The sequence below is a fragment of the Salmo trutta genome, chromosome 10 (assembly GCF_901001165.1).
Source record: "Salmo trutta chromosome 10, fSalTru1.1, whole genome shotgun sequence".
Taxonomy (NCBI): Eukaryota; Metazoa; Chordata; class Actinopteri; order Salmoniformes; family Salmonidae; genus Salmo; species Salmo trutta.
The window spans coordinates 21483713-21505948 of NC_042966.1; the positions used below are offsets into that span (position 1 = coordinate 21483713).

General features: G+C 44.2%; 1 protein-coding gene across 1 annotated transcript in view; it reads left to right on the forward strand.

Moving 5' to 3' along the window:
- Positions 1-15011, forward strand: part of LOC115201343 (sorting nexin-29) — a 109442-nt gene extending 94431 nt beyond the window's left edge. Inside the window, exons 20-21 of the mRNA XM_029764893.1 lie at positions 5569-5708; positions 13346-15011. Coding sequence (XP_029620753.1) covers positions 5569-5708; positions 13346-13475 — 270 coding nt within the window. The 3' untranslated portion in view covers positions 13476-15011. The remainder of the gene's footprint in view (positions 1-5568; positions 5709-13345) is intronic.
- Positions 15012-22236: the final 7225 nt, after the last annotated feature.

Here is a 22236-nt window from a genome sequence, read left to right on the forward strand (position 1 = left end):
GGCGCCCTGCACTTTCACTGGCTGTTGTCAAATTGATCCCGTTAACGGGATTTGATCCCTAAGAAGTTATATTATGTATCTTCCAAGCTAAAAATGTTGTGTTTGTGTCATGGCTTGATTGTTGTACCCCTACGGACGATACGTTTCTATTCGCTAAACCCGTCACAAGCTTTGCATTTGAGTTCCATCGCAAACAACTCCTTTGAACCTCACAAATCTGTTCATGCCCTACCCATGATCCTTTGCTGGAGCTGTGTGGCCTACTTTGAGCTCTCGTCGCTTTGCATCCTTCCTCTGTCAGGACTACTCACGTCTGTATCACCGTTCTGTGAATTGGCATGGCCGTGCTTTTGGGTTGCTAGACGTTCTTGTTATATGCCCACCTATCCTCCCCTACCAACCTCCCTCCTATAATTTATGTTTTAAGTAACCTACTGTCTTAATCTGTGATTGAAATGCACTGTATACAAAATCGTGTACTGCACATGAAAAAAAGACACTTTTTCGTGTGCCTGTCACGAATTTTCAATAAGCAATTTGTGTCTATTTTACAATAATCTGTGATACTGAGTTGTGCATACTGTTCCCTCTGATCTTGAGATTTGTCCTCTGTCTCACTTTGACTGCGTGGTTCGCTTGTGTCGCCATTCTCTCAATGTCTGTACACACATGTGGATAGACATGACCGTGTGTAACTGTCTGAGTTGTCTTGTAAATTGATGTAACATGCCTCATAGCGGACAGGTGTAGCCAGTGGCGATCCTATCTGTGCCTTCAGTGTTGTGTTGATATCCATGCCTACCCGAGTGTGTCCCTGTCTTATGGTGAGTTCAATTACAGTAACAGGCCTCATATACAGTAGCAGACAGGTGAACACTGGTGGGATAAGAATAGTTCATGTCTTTATATGCGTACATATAAACATACACCTCCATAGTGTCATCTCTGTGTTGATGTCCATGTGTGGGGAGTGTATCTGAGTCCCTGTCGTATAGTGAGATGTATTATACTAAAATGAGTCATCTGGAACAGACAGGTTAGGGACGGTGGCAAACAAAGAACTACAGGGCTATATTTGCCTCTATCTATGTCTCTACGCTACTGTCATACGCGTGTGTGCGTCCGTCCGTCTGTCCGTCAGTCCACTGACTGACGGACAGACGGACGGACGCACACACGCGTAGCAGGTTTGCCTTGAAACAGCAGGTGAGGATGGTAGCTATAACTAGAGCTGTACAACAAAATTGTGTTCATATCCTGGTGTAAGCAGTTTTGATGTTGATGTGGCGTTACTTTGTGTAACTGAAGACCAGCTGTTGTTCATATCTTTTAATATACTGTTCAATCGGGGTGTTGCCTGTGTTTGTTTTACTAACCAGAGTTGAGTGTGATGATGTCACTCAATCTAGAGTAAAACACTCAAAAACATTTAAAACCACGCCCATTATTATCATATTTACCAGCATGCACTACTGCAGGTGAATACAACTCAGGAGTTTCAGACCACTGTCTTTCGGAGAAACTAGGCCATCAAAGTAACGCATTATGATAGATATACACTGCTCAAAAAAATAAAGGGAACACTTAAACAACACATCCTAGATCTGAATGAAAGAAATAATCTTATTAAATACTTTTTTCTTTACATAGTTGAATGTGCTGACAACAAAATCACACAAAAATAATCAATGGAAATCCAATTTATCAACCCATGGATGTCTGAATTTGGAGTCACACTCAAAATTAAAGTGGAAAACCACACTACAGGCTGATCCAACTTTAATGTAATGTCCTTAAAACAAGTCAAAATGAGGCTCAGTAGTGTGTGTGGCCTCCACGTGCCTGTATGACCTCCCTACAATGCCTGGGCATGCTCCTGATGAGGTGGCGGATGGTCTCCTGAGGGATCTCCTCCCAGACCTGGACTAAAGCATCCGCTAACTCCTGGACAGTCTGTGGTGCAATGTGGCGTTGGTGGATGGAGCGAGACATGATGTCCCAGATGTGCTCAATTGGATTCAGGTCTGGGGAACGGGAGGGCCAGTCTATAGCATCAATGCCTTCCTCTTGCAGGAACTGCTGACACACTCCAGCCACATGAGGTCTAGCATTGTCTTGCATTAGGAGGAACCCAGGGCCAACCGCACCAGCATATGGTCTCACAAGGGGTCTGAGGATCTCAGGCCTGACGTACCTAATGGCAGTCAGGCTACCTCTGGCGAGCACATGGAGGGCTGTGCGGCCCCCGAAAGAAATGCCACCCCACACCATGACTGACCCACCGCCAAACCGGTCATGCTGGAGGATGTTGCAGGCAGCAGAACGTTCTCCACGGCGTCTCCAGACTCTGTCACGTCTGTCACGTGCTCAGTGTGAACCTGCTTTCATCTGTGAAGAGCACAGGGCGCCAGTGGCGAATTTGCCAATCTTAGTGTTCTCTGGCAAATGCCAAACATCCTGTACGGTGTTGGGCTGTAAGCACAACCCCCACCTGTGGACGTCGGGCCCTCATACCACCCTTATGGAGTCTGTTTCTGACCGTTTGAGCAGACACATGCACATTTGTGGCCTGCTGGAGGTCATTTTGCAGGGCTCTGGCAGTGCTCCTCCTTGCACAAAGGAGGTAGCGGTCCTGCTGCTGGGTTGTTGCCCTCCTACGGCCTCCTCCACATCTCCTGATGTACTGGCCTGTCTCCTGGTAGTGCCTCCATGCTCTGGACACTACGCTGACAGACACAGCAAACCTTCTTGCCACAGCTCGCATTGATGTGCCATCCTGGATGAGCTGCACTACCTGAGCCACTTGTGTGGGTTGTAGACTCCGTCTCATGCTACCACTAGAGAGAAAGCACCGCCAGCATTCAAAAGTGACCAAAACATCAGCCAGGAAGCATAGGAACTGAGAAGTGGTCTGTGGTCTCCACCTGCAGAACCACTCCTTTATTGGGGGTGTCTTGCTTATTGCCTATAATTTCCACCTGTTGTCTATTCCATTTGCACAACAGCATGTGAAATTTATTGTCAATCAGTGTTGCTTCCTAAGTGGACAGTTTGATTTCACAGAAGTGTGATTTACTTGGAGTTACATTGTGTTGTTTAAGTGTTCCCTTTATTTTTTTTGCAGTATATATACAGTACCAGTCAAAAGTTTGGACACACCTACTCATTCAATGGTTTTTCTTTATTTTTACTATTTTCTAAATTGTAGAATAATAGTGAAGACATCCAAACTACAATATCACATATGGAATCATGTAGTAACCAAAAAAGTGTTAAAATCTAAATATATTTTTGATTTTCAAAGTACCCACTCTTTGCCTTGATGACAGCTTTGCACACACATTCTGTCAACCAGCTTCATGAGGTAGTCACCTGGAATGCATTTCCATTAACAGGTGTGCCTTGTTAATTTGTGGAATTTCTTTCCTTCTTAATGCGTTTGAGCCAATCAGTTATGTTGTGACAAGGTAGGGATGGTATACAGAAGATAGCCCTATTTGGTAAAAGTCCAAGTCCATATTATGGCAAGAACAGCTCAAATAGGCAAAGAGAAATGACAGTCCATCATTACTTTAAGACATGGTCAGTCAATCCAGGAAATTTTAAAGATTCTGAAACCTCCCTCTGCAACTGGATCCTGGACTTCCTGACGGGCCGCCCTCAGGTGGTAAGGGTAGGTAACATCACATCTGCCACGCTTATCTTTAACACAGGGGCCCCTCAGGAGTGTGTGCTCATTCCCCTCCTGTACTCCCTGTTCACTCATGACTGCATGACCAGGCACGACTCCAACACCATCATCAAGTTTGCAGATGACATAACAGTGGTAGGCCTGATCACCGACAACAATGAGTCAGCCTATAGGGAAGAGGTCAGAGCCCTGGCCGTGTGGTACCAGGACAATAACCTCTCCCTCAATGTGATCAAGACAAAGGAGATGATTGTGGACTACAGGAAAAGGAGGACCGAGCACGCCCCCATTCTCATCGACAGGGCTGTAGTGGAGCAGGTTGAGAGCTTCAAGTTCCTTGGCGTCCACATCACCAACAAACGTACATGGTCCAAGCCCACCAAGACAGTCGTGAAGAGAGCACGACAAAGCATATTCCCCCTCAGGAGACTGAAAAGATTTGGCATGGGTCCTCAGATCCTCAAAAGGTTCTACAGCTGCACCATCGAGAGCATCCTGACTGCATCACTGCCTGGTATGGCAACTGCTCGGCCTCCGACTGCAAGGCACTACAGAGGGGTGTGAGTACGGCCCAGTACATCACTGGGGCCAAGCTTCCTGCCATCCAGGACCTCTATACCACGGGTTTCAGAGGAAGGCCCTAAAAATTGTCAAAGACTCCAGCCACCCTAGTCATAGACTGCTCTCTCTGCTACAGCATGGCAAGCGGTACCGGAGCGCCAAGTCTAGGTCCAAAAGGCTTCTTAACAGCTTCTACCCCCATGCCATAAGACTCCTGAACAGCTAATCAAAGGGCTACCCAGACCCCTCTTTTACGCTGCTGCTACTCTTTGTTTATTATCTATGCATAGTCACTTTAACTCTACCTACATGTACATATTACCTCAATTACCTCGACTAATCGGTGCCCCAGCACATTGACTCTGTACCGGTACCCCCTGTATATAGCCTCGCTATTGTTAATTATTTGTTTCTTTTATTTTCTATATTTTACTTATTTATTTTTTACTTAACACTTTTTTTTCTTAAGGCTTCTTAAAGCATTGTTGGTGAGCATTTCACTGTAAAGTCTACACCTGTTGTATTCGGCGCATGTGACATAGAATTTGATTTACTATATATAAATAAAATGTTTTGTCCTAAAGTGTTTTATTTGAATGATAACACATTTACTTAAGCACTCACTCACATTTAACTTAAGTGAATTAATTTAACAACCGTGTCTGTCTTGGTGGCAACTCTACAATTCACTGGAAAGGCAGACAGCTAGAAAAAGTAGTAGACTGCTAGAGTAAAATTCTAAAGTGTTAAATTCACGATATCTTTGAACATCATAGCAGTGTACCTTTCACACTGAGTTGTAAAATGTAAATGCCACTGGTGTTGAAAAGTATCAGTTGGACAACACTCAGAGTTGTCGTCACCTACTGTAATAGTATCTACACCATTGGAGTAAGGAAAAGCACACTATGACAGTGTTAAAAGAGCAACGCTTTGAAAAGTGTTAATTTAAAAATGTTCTGATGGTTCTCATATATAAACTTCTAAAGTGTTACATTGTACACCCACAGTTTTCAATTCACTGATTGGAATTTTGACATCCACAGAGCATAGGGGCTAGAGACAAGGACTGAGAGAGGCTCAGTGTGTCACTGAGTGAGAGTGAGCGAGACAGAGAAAGTGGGGTGTTACATTTCCATGCAAACAAACCATTAAATGAGACATGGCAGCTGGGACCTTATCTAATCTGACAGCTGGCGTCATTCTCCACCCACTTACCCTACACACTTATCTATAACTCGTACCTGTACTTTCCCTCTCATTCTGTAAGGTACAGTTTTAATGTCTCCCTTGTCTCTGTCCTCTCTTCTCCTTAGGATGCCAAGTTTGTAGAGGAGCGTAGGAAACAGCTCCAGTCGTACCTGAGGATGGTGTTGAACAAGCTGATCCAGACCCTGCCAGAGTTCTCTGCTAAACCCACCAAGGAGACCCTGCTGCAGCTGCTGCCCTTCTGCCAGTGAGTGACCCCACTGTGTGTGTGTGTGTGTGTGTGTGTGTGTGTGTGTGTGTGTGTGTGTGTGTGTGTGTGTGTGTGTGTGTGTGTGTGTGTGTGTACATGCGTCGGAGTGTTTTATTTATTTTTTATTTCACCTTTATTTAACCAGGTAGGCAAGTTGAGAACAAGTTCTCATTTACAATTGCGACCTGGCCAAGATAAAGCAAGCAGTTTGACACACACAACAACACAGAGCTACACATGGAGTAAAACAAACATAGTCAATAATATAGTAGAAAAATAAGTCTATATACAAAGTGAGCAAATGAGGTGAGATAAGGGAGGTAAAGGCAAAAAAGGCCATGGTGGGGAAGTAAATACAATTTAGCAAGTAAAACACTGGAATGGTAGATTTGCAGTGGAAGAAAGTGCAAAGTAGAAATAGAAATAATGGGGTGCAAAGGAGCAAAATAAATAAATACAGTAGGGCAAGAGGTAGTTGTTTGGGCTAAATTATAGATGGGCTATGTACAGGTGCAGTAATCTGTGAGCTGCTCTGACAGCTGGTGCTTAAAGCTAGTGAGGGAGATAAGTGTTTCCAGTTTTAGAGATTTTTGTAGTCATTGGCAGCAGAGAACTGGAAGGAGAGGCGGCCGAAGGAGGAATTGGCTTTGGGGGTGACCAGAGAGATATACCTGCTGGAGCGTGTGCTACAGGTGGGTGGTGCTATGGTGACCAGCGAGCTGAGATAAGGGGGAACTTTACCTAGCAGGGTCTTGTAGATGACCTGGAGCCAGTGGGTTTGGCGACGAGTATGAAGCGAGGGCCAGCCAACGAGAGCGTACAGGTCGCAGTGGTGGGTAGTATATGGGGCTTTGGTGACAAAAATGGATGGCACTGTGATAGACTGCATCCAATTTATTGAGTAGGGTATTGGAGGCTATTTTGTAAATGACATCGCCGAAGTCGAGGATCGGTAGGATGGTCAGTTTTACGAGGGTATGTTTGGCAGCATGAGTGAAAGATGCTTTGTTGCGAAATAGGAAGCCAATTCTAGATTTAACTTTGGATTGGAGATGTTTGATGTGAGTCTGGAAGGAGAGTTTACAGTCTAACCAGACACCTAGGTATTTGTAGTTGTCCACATATTCTAAGTCAGAACTGTCCAGAGTAGTGATGCTGGACGGGCGGGCAGGTGCAGGCAGCGATCGGTTGAAGAGCATGCATTTAGTTTTACTTATATTTAAGAGCAGTTGGAGGCCACGGAAGGAGAGTTGTATGGCATTGAAGCTCGTCTGGAGAGTAGTTAACACAGTTTCCAAAGAAGGGCCAGAGGTATACAGAATGGTGTCGTCTGCGTAGAGGTGGAACAGAGAATCACCAGCAGCAAGAGCGACATCATTGATGTATACAGAGAAAAGAGTCGGCCCAAGAATTGAACCCTGTGGCACCCCCATAGAGACTGCCAGAGGCCCGGACAACAGGCCCTCCGATTTGACACACTGAACTCTATCAGAGAAGTAGTTGGTGAACCAGGCGAGGCAATCATTTGAGAAACCAAGGCTGTTGAGTCTGCTGATGAGGATGTGGTGATTGACAGAGTCGAAAGCCTTGGCCAGGTCAATGAATACGGCTGCAGAGTATTGTTTCTTATCGATGGCGGTTAAGATATCGTTTAGGACCTTGAGCGTGGCTGAGGTCCATGACCAGCTCGGAAACCAGATTGCATAGCGGAGAAGGTGCGGTGGGATTCGAAATGGTCGGTAATCTGTTTGTTGACTTGGCTTTCGAAGACTTTAGAGAGGCAGGATAGGATAGATATAGGTCTGTAGCAGTTTGGGTCAAGAGTGTCCCCCCCTTTGAAGAGGGGGTATAACCGCAGCTGCTTTCCAATCTTTGGGAATCTCAGACGACACGAAAGAGAGGTTGAACAGGCTGGTAATAGGGGTTGCAACAATTTCGGCAGATCATTTTAGAAAGAAAGGGTCCAGATTGTCTAGCCCGGGGGGTCCAGATTTTGCAGCTCTTTCAGAACATCAGCTGACTGGATTTGGGAGAAAGAGAAATGGGGAAGGCTTGGGCGAGTTGCTGTGGGGGGTTCAGTGCTGTTGACCGGGGTAGGGGTAGCCAGGTGGAAAGCATGGCCAGCCGTAGAAAAATGCTTATTGAAAATTCTCAATTATAGTGTATTTATCGGTGGTGACAGTTTCCTATCCTCAGTGCAGTGGGCAGCTGGGAGGAGTGTTCTTATTCTCCAAGGACTTTACAGTGTCCCAAAACTTTTTTGAGTTTGTGTTGCAGGAAGCACATTTCTGCGAAAAAGCTAGCCTTGGCTTTTCTAACTGCCTGTGTATATTGGTTTCTAACTTCCCTGAAAAGTTGCATATCATGGGGGCTGTTCGATGCTAATGCAGAACGCCACAGGATGTTTTTGTGTTGGTTAAGGGCAGTCAGGTCTTGAGAGAACCAAGGGCTATATCTGTTCCTGGTTCTAAATTTCTTGAATGGGGCATGCTTATTTAAGATAATGAGGAAGGCATTTAAAAAAAATAACCAGGCATCCTCTACTGAAGGGATGAGGTCAATATCCTTCCAGGATACCCGGGCCAGGTCGATTAGAAAGGCCTGCTCGCTGAAGTGTTTCAGGGAGCGTTTGACAGTGATGAGTGGAGGTCGTTTGACCGCTGATCCATTACGGATGCAGGCAATGAGGCAGTGATCGCTGAGATCTTGGTTGAAACAGCAGAGGTGTAGTTGGAGGGCAAGTTGGTTAGGATGATATCTATGAGGGTGCCCGTGTTTACGGCTTTGGGGTGGTACCTGGTAGGTTCATTGATAATTTGTGTGAGATTGAGGGCATCAGGCTTAGATTGTAGGATGGCTGGGGTGTTAAGCATGTCCCAGTTTAGGTCACCTAGCAGCACGAGCTCTGAAGATAGATGGGGGACAATCAGTTCACATATGGTGTCCAGAGCACAGCTGGGGGCAGAGGGTGGTCTATAGCAGGCGGCAACGGTGAGAGACTTGTTTTTAGAGAGATGGATTTCTAAAAGTAGAAGTTGAAATTGTTTGGGTACAGACCTGGATAGTAGGACAGAACTCTGCAGGCTCTCTCTGCAGTAGATTGCAACACCGCCCCCGTTGGCCGTGTGTGCATTGTCAGATAGGGAAAACAGGCATTTCACAAAGTGCTTCATAATAATACATTGCCTGATACATCTGTGTGCGAGTGTGATAGATAATGGAAATGTTTTGTGAACACCTTGAAAGTGACTTCTTGTGCCAGCCCAGTCATAGGTTCCAGTCATTTCCTGCATCATTCACACCGATTGAGGCTGTGAACGCTCGGTGAGCACGACCAATCAAAGATCCCAACAAGAATTCAGTCCTGTAGCAGCTCATAGTCATAACACAGAGGTTCTAAAACGCTGAGATAAAATTATCAAATCAAATTTGATTAGTCACATGCTCCGAAAACATCAGGTTGTAGACCTTACCGTGAAATGCTAACTTAAAAGCCCTTAACCAACAATGCAGTTTTTACTAAAGTAAAAAATGAAAAAATGATGAGGCTGTATACAGGGGTACCGATTCCGAGTCAATGTTCGGTGGTACATGTTAGTCGAGGTCATTTGTACATGTAGGTAGGGGTAAAGTGACTATGCATAGATAATAAACAGAGAGTAGCAGCAGTGTAAAAACAAAGGGTGGGTGGGTGTCAATACAAATAGTCCGGGTGGCAATTTAATTAATTGTTCAGCAGTCTTATGGCTTGGGGGTAGAAGCTGGTAAGGAGCCTTTTGGACCTAGAATTGGCACTCCGGTACCGCTTGCTATGTGGTAGCAGAGAGAACAGTCTATGACTCTGGTGACGGGAGTCTAAGACCACCTATTATATAGGTCCTGGATGGCAGGAAGCTTGGCCCCAGTGATGTACTGGGTTGTACGTACTACCCTATGTAGTGCCTTACGGTCGGATGTCGAGCAGTTGCCATACCAGGAGGTGATGCAACCAGTTAGGATGCTATCGATGGTGCAGCTGTAGAACTTTTTGAGGATCTGGGGACCCATGCCAAATCTTTTCAGTCTCCTGAGGGGGAAAAGGTGTTGTCGTGCCCTCTTCACGACTTTCTTGGTGTGTTTGGACCATGGTAGTTTGTTGGTGATGTGGACACCAAGGAATTGAAACTCTCGACCCGCTCCGTTACAGCCCCGTCGATGTGAATGGGGGCGTGTTCGGCCCTCCTTTTCCTGTAGTCCACGATAATATCCTTTGTCTTGCTCACATTGAGGGAGAGGTTGTTGTCCTGTCACCACACTGCCAGGTCTCTGACCTCCTCCCTATAGGCTGTCTCATCGTTGTCGGTGATCAGGCCTACCACCGTTGTGTCATCTGCAAACTTAATGATGGTGTTGGATTCGTGCCTGGCACACAGTTGTGGGTGAACAGGGAGTACAGGAGGGGACTAAGCACGCACCCCTAAGGGGCCCCCGTGTTGAGGATCAGCATGGCAGATGTTTTGTTGCCTACCCTTACCACCTGGGGGCGGGCCGTCAGGAAGTCCAGGATCCAGTTGCAGAGGGAGATGTCTTGTCCCTGGGTCCATAGCTTAGTGATGAGCTTTGTGGGCACTATGTTGTTGAACGCTGAGCTCTAGTCAAGGAACAGCATTCTCACATAGGTGTTCCTTTTCTCAAGGTGGGAAAGGGCAGTGTGGAGTACGATTGAGATTGCGTCTTCTGTGGATCTGTTGGGGCGGTATGCGAATTGAAGTGGGTCTAGGGTTTCCGGGATGATGGTGTTTGATGTGAGCCATGACCAGCCTTTCAAAGCACTTCATGGCTACCGACGTGAATGCTATGGGGCGGTAGTCATTTAGGCAGGTTATCTTCGCTTAAAAGGTCACAGGGACTATGGTGGGTATTACATACTCGGTCAGGGAGAGGTTGAAAATGTCAGTGAAGACACTTGCCAGTTGGTCCGCGCATGCTCTGAGTACACGTCCTGGTAATCCGTCTGGCCCCGCAACCTGGTGAATGTTGACCTGTTTAAAGGTCTTGCTCACATCGGCTACGGAGAGCGTGATCACACAGTTGTCTGGAACAGCTGGTGCTCTCATGCATGCTTCAGTGTTACTTGCCTCAAAGCGAGCATAAAAGGCATTTAGGTTTCCCTGCATTAAAGTTCACAGCCACTAGGAGCGCCGCTTCTGGATGAGCATTTTCTTGTTTGCTTATGGCCTTATATAGCTCGTTGAGTGCGGTCTTCGTGCAAGCGTCGGTTTGTGGTGGTAAATAGACGGCTACAAAAAATATAGATGAAAACTCTCTTGGTAGATAGTGTGGTCTACAGCTTATCATGAGGTACTCTACCTCAGGCGAGCAATACCTTGAGACTACCTTAATATTAGACATCGTGCACCAGCTGTTATTGACAAATAGACACACACCCCCACCCCTCTTCTTACCAGACGTAGCTTTTCTGTCCTTCCGATGCACAGAAAACCCTGCCAACTGTATATTATCCATGTCATCGTTCAGCAGCGACTCAGTGAAACATAAGATATTACAGTTTTTAATGTCCTGTTGGTATGATAGTCTCGAACGGAGCTCATCCAGTTTATTCTCCAGTAATTGCACGTTGGTATCAAGTATGAAGGTAAGACCCAGATACAGACCACGTCGAATAAACAATAGTTTAACGATCCAATAGGGGCAGGCAATAGACAGGTCAAGGCAGGCAAGTGTCAGTAAACCAGAGGTGAGGCAACAGTACCGGACGGCAGGCAGGCTCAGGATAAGCAGTGGTCAAAAATCCAGTGTTGGGCAAAGGTACAGGTTGGTAGTGTGAGGGAAAAATGATGTATTCACTTTATTTGTTGGATATGTAACACTTATTTACTTAACAAACAGTAAGATATGTCTGTCCTGCTAATGCTGAGTTTTATGGTGTCCACTCTAGCTTCCTGCAGCTAGTCTGGGTGTCGTGGACATTGATTGACCTGGTGATAAAACCTACAGCTGGCATTCCAGTGACAGGATGTGGGGTGATTGTGACTGGGATAGAGAAGAGTAGAACAAAGGCCTCAGTGGTTCTTAGACATCCTGGCATCTAGGAAATTAGGCCAGGGTCAGGGTTTAAGATAACGCCATGGGCAGATAAAGACAGGATGAGCCCAAAGTGGCTCATGGTGCCCCCCAATCTATATGGGAAGGGTGGAGCCAGCCATGGTTGAAGCATTTTTAGGTTTGGTATATAAAGACACAGTATTCTCTGTATGGTTCAAGCACTCGGTCTGACAGTCAAGACTTCTGGGCTGACGGCTTCATTATTTCAATAATTAATCGATATTAAATAAAGATGATTGTTTGAAGAAATGACCAAGTCTCTCTCAGTACTGAATTTCCACAACATTTTTGGCATCGAAGAGGTGATCTGCAACTTCACCTGTTGACCGCTCCTGAAGATCTGGGTAGACTGTGCACAGGGGATCAGAAATTGGGATCTCAGGGTGAACCATGTTTATTGTTGAGCTGCTGGACCCGCCTATGATCTGAGAGGTAGTGGTCACGGGTGGATACCAGTACTGAATTTGAATTTCCACGACAGTAGGCAGGCTCAGGGTCAGGCAGAGTGGTCAGGCAGGTGGGCTCGGAGTCAGGACAGGCAAGGGTCAAAATCAGGAGGGCGAGAAAAGAGAGACTGGGAAAAAGCAGGAGCAGAGACAAAACGCTGGTTGACTTGACAAACAAGACGAACTGAGAACGGACAAACAGAGAACACAGGTATATATATATACACGGGATAATGGGGAAGATGGGCGATACCTGGAGGGGGGTGGAGACAATCACAAGGACAGGTGAAACAGATCAGGGTGTGACAGTTGGCTAATAGAATGGATGGTAGAGGCGGGTTACCCACTCGCCGACTAATTCTCACAAGGCATCCTGATCTCCGCCCCATGTATTTCCTTCTTTACTTCATGTGAATGATGGGGGTTTGGGCCTTGTCTGGGAACATTATATCCTTTGAGTCCGACTCTTAAAAAATAAATAATAATCTTTGTCCAGTTCGAGGTGAGTAATCGCTGTTCTGATATCCAGAAGCTCTTTTCGGTCATAGGAGACGGTAGCATCAACAAAATAAGTTATAAACAATGCGAAAAAACACACAAAATAGCACAATTGGTTAGGAGCCCGTAAAATGGCAGCCATCCCCTCCGGCGCCATTCTTCTGCTAAATAAAGAGCTGAGTTGATGATATCTACATTAACAGTAGAGCTGTCTTAGCCATTGATGACTCATCCAAAATGGTGACCTTTCTTTTATGAATGACTGAGTGGGCCCCTGGTTAGCCCTGGTTAGGAGGGGGCTGAGATGGAGAGTGAGAGATTAGAACCTGATTCTACAAAAGCTGCACTTGTCATCACTCCTTTCTTGGGAGGTGACTCGGTCTCACCTCACCTGAAAAGTGTCGCCCTTAGTGTCAGCAGCCAGCACGTTCTGCCCAAAATGGCAGATTCACAGGAACACAGAAAACACAGTTCAAGTTCTAGCCTCAAGTTCTGGTTGGTGCCAAGAATAAAATAAAAACCCTAAGTGGCATTACTAACCTCTGGTTTCCTTTGCTGAATTCTTGACCTTTTGTCTCCTCCCAGGGACACACCAGTGGCCAGCGAGGGGAGCAGTAAGACAGCCCGTTCCAAAGCCTCGTCACGCTTCCCCAGACTGGGGCGCAACCGCAATCAGGAGGGCCGCAACCCAGAGCCCCAGAGCGGTGACCTCTAACCTCTACCCTCTACACTCTGACCTTTTACCTTTTCTTTGATTTGCTGATACTGAGAGGTACTTCCTGCTCCTGGACTAACTCAGAGCCTGAGAGAGAGACGGATAGTGGAGGATATGGAGGGGAGAGGCAACAGCAGAACCTTTTATCCTCTATTTCTGGGAACACCAGAGGCTAACTATGCCTGCTATACCACACATGGACTAACTGGGCCTCGGATAGACATTAAAACAAGATGGGAGGACTGTTTCCTAATTTTACTCAGTTTTGTAGTGAAACTGTATCATGGTCATGGTACCTACAGTGTTTTCTAGCTTTTTTTTTGCATTGAGGTGTGGGGACTGAGAAAAGTGTTCTTCAAACAAAACTAGCAGGTGTTTTCTTGGTCAATGTCAGCATTTTGGTGCCATGTTTTTATTTTGACATCATCCTTTTACCTAACATTAACCAAGGCAATGGGCATTCATCTTTAATATTTATTTAGCCAATCTGTTACCATACGATAATGTGCACAATGACATATTCCATCACACAATTTAAGGACTTTTAATACAAATATTACTGCTGGACTGATTATCCAGCCGCTCCAATGATTGTGGACTGAATGTGACTTAGCAGGAGACTTGACGGTAACTAGATCATAGATGAATGTCTTACAGTTGAGTAACACTTGAAAAGAAGCCGCTTGATCAAGTGCATGACAAGTAATTTACAGATGCAGTTTGTACACTGCTTTAACTTGTATAAAATAAAAATCCTAAATACATACATATTACTCAAGAATAGTGATTACTTCAGGGGAAAAATAAGAGATTGCTTGTGATGGAAGTTGTTCTTGTGACCGCCCCCCAGTCAGCTGTCCAATCAGAACTGTTAAAATGAGATTTAAACAGGAAGTTGCAGATGGTAATACACTGGGGAAGACTGTAAATCAGTATGCACACATCAATAATAGGAGCAAATGATGAAATGATTACCAATCTTATTTTGAAGCACAATTATAAAATATGAATGATAAACAACAAATGTATTTTTTTTTCATTCACCCTGACAAACAGTGCGGCTGTTTCATATTGTATGTTAAACTTAAAATGGAGAAACAGGACCCTGGTTCTATCTATTCATAACAAAGCACTTCAATTGATCTAGCTGTTCTTTCTACTCAGACATTAAGTGATGTTGTCGTTGCCACTTCTACAGGACCGCTACTAAGGTTCATTTCCTGTTTGTGTCTCATGACTAGGACCAGGAGTTTTTCCCAGATCATGTGACCTGACCAGGAGAAACTCTGGACCCTAGTTGTAGGCTGTAACTAGAGCCTAGAGTGTTTCCTGGTCATTTCACGACTAGAGCCCAAAGTGTTGCCCTATCATGTCACATGGTCAGGAGAAGGAAAAACTCCTGGCCCTCCACAACTCTACGGTCTTTAGAGGGCTTCTCTTGTACCTTCTGTCCTACCTTTTAGCCTAACAGTCTGCCTTAAAATACAGTGGCACAGAGAGACTAATGAATAAAGGGGTTCATACTGTACATACATACCAATGGTGTTGTTATTGTGGTATTCTACATATGAAAGTCCAAAGCAGGAACGGATCTGTGACATATTGGTTCTTGATGATTCATTAAGGGCATGAACATTAGAAATGTAAATTAATTGGATCAATGTATTTTTGGGGGAGTATTTTATTAGGATCCCCATTAGCTGTTGCAAAAGCAGCAGTAACTCTTCCTGGGGTCCACACAAAACATGAAACACGACATAATACAGAACATTAATAGACAAGAACAGCTCAAGGACAGAATTACATCAATTTTTAAACAGAAAGGCACACGTAGCCTACACATCAATACATACACACAAACTATCTAGGTCAAATGACTTGCCTAGTTAAATAAAGGCTAAATAAAGACAACGTATATACAGTATGTAGAGTGCCTTCAGAAAGTATTCACACCCCTTGACTTTTTCCACATTTTAATGTGTTATAAAGCGGGATTAAAATCGATTTCATTGTAATTTTTTGTCAACAATCTACACAAAATACTCGAAAGGTCAAAGTGGAAGAAAAATTATATATATTTTTTATTATGTGAAAAATAAAACACTAATATATCTTTATTAAATAAGTATTCAACCCCCTGAGTCAATACATGTTAGAATCACCTTTGGCAGTCCTTAACGATTACAAGCGTACCCATAACATGCTGCAGCCACCACCACTATGCTTGAAAATATGGAGAGTGGTACTCAGCAATGTGTTGTATTGGATTTGTCCCAAACATAACACTTTGTATTCAGGACAAGAAGTGAATTGCTTTGCCACATTTTTTGCAGTATTACTTTAGTCCTTGTTGCAAACAGGATGCATGTTTTGGAATATTTTTTATTCTATACAGGCTTCCTTTTCACTCTGTTAATAAGGTTAGTATTGTGGAGTAACTACAATGTTGTTGATCCATCCTCAGTTTTCTCCTTTCACAGCCATTAAACTTTGTATGTGTTTTAAAGTCACCATTGGCCTCATGGTGAAATCCCTGAGTGGTTTCCTTCCTCTCCGACAACTGAGTTAGAAAGGATGCCTGTATCTTTGTAGTGACTTGGTGTATTAATACACCATCCAAAGTTTAATTAATAACTTCACCATGCTCGATTCAATGTCTGCTTCTATTTATTTTTATAATCTACCAATAGGTGCCTCCTTTGCGAGGCATTGGAAAATTCTCCCTGGTCTTTGATTGAATCTGTGTTTGAAATTAACTGCTCGACTGAGGGACTTTACAGATACAGTGCCCTTGACTAATAATGGAACTCTTGGTAAATATGAGCAAAACGGGCAGTGAAATGTTTTTCTTTATTGTTTATCCTCATTAAAAATATTCACAAAAATCAAACCTTTAATTAAAGTGAAGTAATTGAAAAAAAAATAAACTCATCATAAAACAAATATTTTTCTCAAATATACAGTTGAAGTTGGAGGTTTACATACACCTTAGCCAAACACATTTAAACTCAGTTTCACAATTCCTGACATTTAATCCTCGTAAAAATTCCCTGTCTTAGGTCAGTTAGGATCACCACTTTATTTTAAGAATGTGAAATGTCAGAACAATAGTAGAGAGAATTATTTATTTCAGCTTTTATTTCTTTCATATCATTCCCAGTGGGTCAGAAATGTACATACACTCAATTAGTATTTGGTAGAATTGCCTTTAAATTGTTTAACTTGGATCAAATGTTTTGGGTAGCCTTCCACAAGCTTCCCACAATAACTTGGGTGAATTTTGGCCCATTCATCCTGACAGAGCTTGTGCAACTGAGTCAGGTTTGTAGGCCTCCTTGCTCGCACACGCTTTTTCAGTTCTGTCCACAACTTTTCTATAGGATTGAGGTCAGGGCTTTGTGATGGCCACTCCAATACCTTGACTTTGTTGTCCTTAAGCCATTTTGCCACAACTTTGGAAGTATGCTTGGGTCATTGTCCATTTGGAAGACTCATTTGTGACTAAGCTTTAATTCCTGACTGATGTCTTGAGATGTTGCTTCAATATATCCACATCCTTTTCTTTCCCCATGATGCCATCTATTTTGTGAAGTGCACCAGTCCTCCTGCAGCAAAGCACCCTCACAACATGATGCTGCCACCCACGTGCTTCACGGTTGGGATGGTGTTCTTCGGCTTGCAAACCTCCCCATTTTTCCTCGAAACATAACGATGGTCATTATGGCCAAACAGTTCTATTTTTGTTTCATCAGACCAGAGGACATTTCTCCAAAAAGTACGATATTTGTCCCCATGTGTAGTTGCAAACTGTAGTCTGGCTTTTTTAAGGCGGTTTTGGAGCAGTGGCTTCTTCCTTGCTGAGGGGCCTTTCAGGTTATGTCGCTATAGGACTCGTTTTACTGTGGCTATAGATACTTTTGTACCCGTTTCCTCCAGCATCTTCACAAGGTTCTTTGCTGTTGTTCTGGGATTGATTTGCACTTTTCGCACCAAAGTATGTTTTTCTCTAGGAGACAGAACATGTCTTCTTCCTGAGCAGTATGATGGCTGCGTGGCCCCATGGTGTTTATACTTGGGTACTATTGTTTGTATAGATGAACGTGGTACCTTCAGGCGTTTGGAAACTGCTCCCAAGGATGAACCAGACCTGTGAAGGCCTACAATTATTTTCTGAGGTCTTGGCTGATTTCTTTTGATTTTCCCATGATGTCAAGCAAAGAGGCACTGAGTGTGAAGGTAGACCTTGAAATACATCCACAGGTACACCTCCAATTGACTCAAATGATGTCAATTAGCCTATCAGAAGCTTCTAAAGCCATGACATTTTCTGGAATTTTCCATGTTATTTAAAGGCACAGTCAACTTAGTGTATATAAACTTCTGACCCACTGGAATTGTGATACAGTGAATTATAAGTGAAATAATCTGTCTGTAAACAATTGTTGGAAAAATGACTTGTGTCATGCACAAAGTAGATGTCCTAACCGACTTGCCAAAACTATAGTTTGTTAACAAGAAATTTGTGGAGTGGTTGAAAAACGAGTTTTAAATACTCCAACCTAAGTGTATGTAAACTTCCGACTTCAACTGTATGTGTGCCACAATTATTGGCATCCCTTCATTCAGTACTTTGAGCAACCTCCCTTTGCCAAGATAACAGCTGTGAGTCTTCTCATATAATGCGTAATGAGGTTGGAGAACACATGGCAAGGGATCTGAGACCATTCCTCCATACAGAATCTCTCCAGATCCTTCAGATTCCGAGGTCTACGCTTGTGAACTCTCCTCTTCAGCTCATCCCACAGGTTTTCAATGGGGTTTAGATCAGGGGACTGGGATGGTTATGGCAAAACCTTGATTCTGTGGTCAGGGAACCATTTTTGTGTAGATTTTGAGGTGTGCTTTGGGTCATTGTCCTGCTGGAAGATCTAACCACGGCCCAGGTTAAGCTTCCTAGCAGAGGCTGTCAGGTTTTGATTTAATATCTGCTGGTATTTGATGGAGTCCATGATACCATGTACCCTAGCTATTTGTCCCACAACATCAAAGATCCACCACCATACTTCACAGTGGGGATGAGGTACTTTTCTGCATGGCTATTTTTCTGTCTACGCCAAATCTACCTCTGGTGTTTGTTTCCAAAAAGCTCTATTTTGTTCTTATCTGACCATAGAACCCAATCACATAGAAAGTTCCACGTTTAAAAAACTGTAGGCGCTTGAATTTGTTGCCATAAAAAGCAAAGGCTTTTGATCGTAGTTTGAGACTTTCTGACCCCAAGACCCAACTAACATCTGCAATTCTCCAGCTGTCATCCTTCAAGATTTTTTGGACACTCGAACCATCCTCCTAACTGTGTGTGGGGTCAATATAGACACACGTCCTCTTCCAGGACAATTGTTAACATCTCAAGTAGCTTTAAACTTCTGAATTATTGCCCTGATAATTGCTCTGGCACCCCAATGGTGGAACAAGCTCCCTCACGACGCCAGGACAGCGGAGTCAATCACCTTCCATAGACACCTGAAACCCCACCTCTTTAAGGAATACCTGGGATAGGATATAGTAATCCTTCTAACCCCCCCCAAAAAAAGATATATATGTACTATTGTAAAGTGGTTGTTCCACTGGATATCATAAGGTGAATGCACCAATTTGTAAGTCGCTCTGGATAAGAGCGTCTGCTAAATGACGTAAATGTAAATAGTGGAAATGGGAATTTTCAACCGTTGAACTATTTTCTTATAGCCATTTCCTGATTTGTGCAGCTCAACAACCTTTTGTCCCACATCATTACTGTAACAAGAGTCGTCTAAAGGAGACCAAAGCGCAGCGTGTATAGTGCTCATTCTTTTCTTTAATGAAAAACACTTCAACAAACGATCGACAACAGTTCCGTAAGGTACACTTCACAAAATGGAAAACAACTACCCACACCCACACATGAAAAACAGGCTGCCTAAGTATGGCTTCCAATCAGAGACAACGATAGACAGCTGCCTCTGATTGGAAGCCATACCTGGCCAAAACATAGAAAACAAAAGGATCTGGGCTGCAGGCCCCCGCCGGAGGATCTGGGCTGCAGGCCGCCGCCGGAGGATCTGGGCTGCAGGCCGCCGCCGGAGGATCTGGGCTGCAGGCCGTCGCCAGAGGCTCTGGGCTGCAGGCCGTCGCCAAGGACTCTGGGTTGCAGACCACCGCTGAAGGCTCCGGACGGAAAAGCGTCGCTGGAGGCTCTGACCTGAGGAGTGTCGCTGGAGGCTCCGGACGGAAAGCGTCGCCGGAGGCTCCGGACTGGGAGGCTTCATCATAGGTTCCGGACTAATGACCGTTGCTGCTGGCTCCATGCCATGGATCATCTCTACAGGTTCCGCGCCAAGGATCATCACTGGAGGCTTCTTACCATGGATTATCTCTACAGGTGCCAGGCCATGGATTATTCCTACAGGCTTCGTGCCATGGTTTATCCCTACAGGCTCCGGACCATTTATAATCCCTCCAGGCTTTTTGCCAAGGATTATTTCTTCAGGTTCCGGGCCATGGGTTACCTCTTCAGGCTTCGTGCCATGGAATATCCCTACAGGCTCCGGGCCATGGATCATCACTAGAGGCTTAGTGCCATGGATCATCACTAGAGGCGTCGGACCATCGATTATCACTGGAGGCTTTGTACGTGGAGCAGGAACCGGTCTCACCGGACTGGGGAGACGCACTGAGGACCGAGTGCTCAAAGCAGGCACCGGCCGTACTGGGTTATGGAGGGAGAGTGCAAAGAACAGGCACAGGACGTACTGGATTCTGGAGGCGCGCTGGAGGGAGAGCGCGAGGAGCAGGCACAGGACGTACTGTGCTATGGAGGCGCACTGGAGAGAGAGTGCGAGAGGCAGGCACATGCTTACCACAAAAAGCACAGGTAGTTGACTCAGGCCTCACCCCTGGCCCAGCCAAACTACCCGTGTACCCTGCCTCTCGTTTTTCCCAGGTAGGCTCTGATATCTATCGATAACCTGGCCCCAAGTCCAGTTACTCCTCTACATCCACTCCGTATGTGACCAGGTGTTCATTTCTGCCCGGGCACGCCGCTTGATCCAGTCATGGTGGGTAGTTGTGTAACATGGGTCGTCTAAAGGAGACCAAGGTGCCGCGCGTGTAGTGCTCATTCTTTTCTTTAATGAAAAACACTTTTTAAAAAAACAACAAACGACTGACAACAGTTCCGTAAGGTATACTTGACAAAACGGAAAACAACTACCCACACATGAAAAACAGGCTGCCGAAGTATGGCTTCCAATCAGAGACAACGATAGACAGCTGCCTCTGATTGGAAACCATACCTGGCCAAAACATAGAAAACAAAAACATAGAAATAGAAATCTAGAAAACCCCACATAGAAACAGAAAACCAAAACCACTCAAAACACCCACCTGTCACGCCCTGACCACTCTACTATGGAAAATGACATCTTCCAAGGGTCAGGACGTGACAATTACTGTATTCTTGGGTCTTTCCCATTGTGATGGATGACTATGGGAACTTGGCCTGTGTGTCACCTCATATTTATACCCCAGTGAAAAAGGAAGTCATGGCTTACCACTTAAGTTTCCCTAATCACTCGGGTGAACTTAAGAATTTTACGAGTGCCAATATTTGTGGCACACGTTTCAAAGAAAAATATTTATTCCACATAATTTTTTTTCAATCATTTTACTTCAATTAAAGGTTTGATTTTTGTGAATATTTTGAAAGAAAGACTAAGAGGATAAACAGCAAATATATTTTTGTCATAGCCTGTTTTGCCCATATTTACTAAGGGTGACAAAATTAGTGGAGGGCATTATAATTGTATTTGTGGGGTACAGAGATTAGGTAGTTATTCAAAAATCATGTTAAACACTAGTATTACACACAGAGTGAGTCCATGCAACGTATTATGTGACTTGTGACTTGCAAATGTATATTCCTTAATATATTTAGGTTAGCCATAACAACGGGGTTGACTACTTATTGACTGAAGACATTTCAGCTTTTCATTTTTTATTAATTAGTAAACATTTTGAAAACGTAATTCTACTTTGACATTATGGGGTATAGCGTGCAGGCCAGTGACAAAAACATCGAAATTGTCACGTCCTGACCATAGTAAGTTGGTATTTTCTATGGTAGAGTAGGTCAGGGCGTGACAGGGGGTGTTTGTCTGTTTTTGTATTTCTATGTTCAGTTTCTAGTTTTGTATTTCGATGTTGGTGTTGTTTGGGTTGATCTCCAATTGGAGGCAGCTGATCCTCGTTACCGCTAATTGGAGGTCATATTTATGTTGATGTTTGTCCCACCTGTGTTTGTGGGTGATTATCTTTTGAGTAGTGTGTTTTCTCTCTGCGTCACGGTTTGTTGTTTTTGTGTTTCAAGTATTTAATGTATTGCATTTAGTTTCACGGAATAAATTAATATGTGGAACTACGAACACGCTGCATTTTGGTCCGATCCTTCAGACAGCCGTGACAGAAATTCAATCAGTTTTAAATTCAGGCTATAACACAACAAAATGTGGAAGAAGTCAAGATGGTTCAATGGATAGAAGAAATCTATACAGTACCAGTAAAAAGTTTTTCTACAGAACATTAGTGAAGACATACAAACTATGAAATAACACATATGGAATCATGTAGTAACCAAAAAGTGTTTAACAAATCAAAATATATTTTATATTTGAGATTCTTCAAAGTAGCCACCCTTTGCCTTGATGACAGATTTGCACAATCT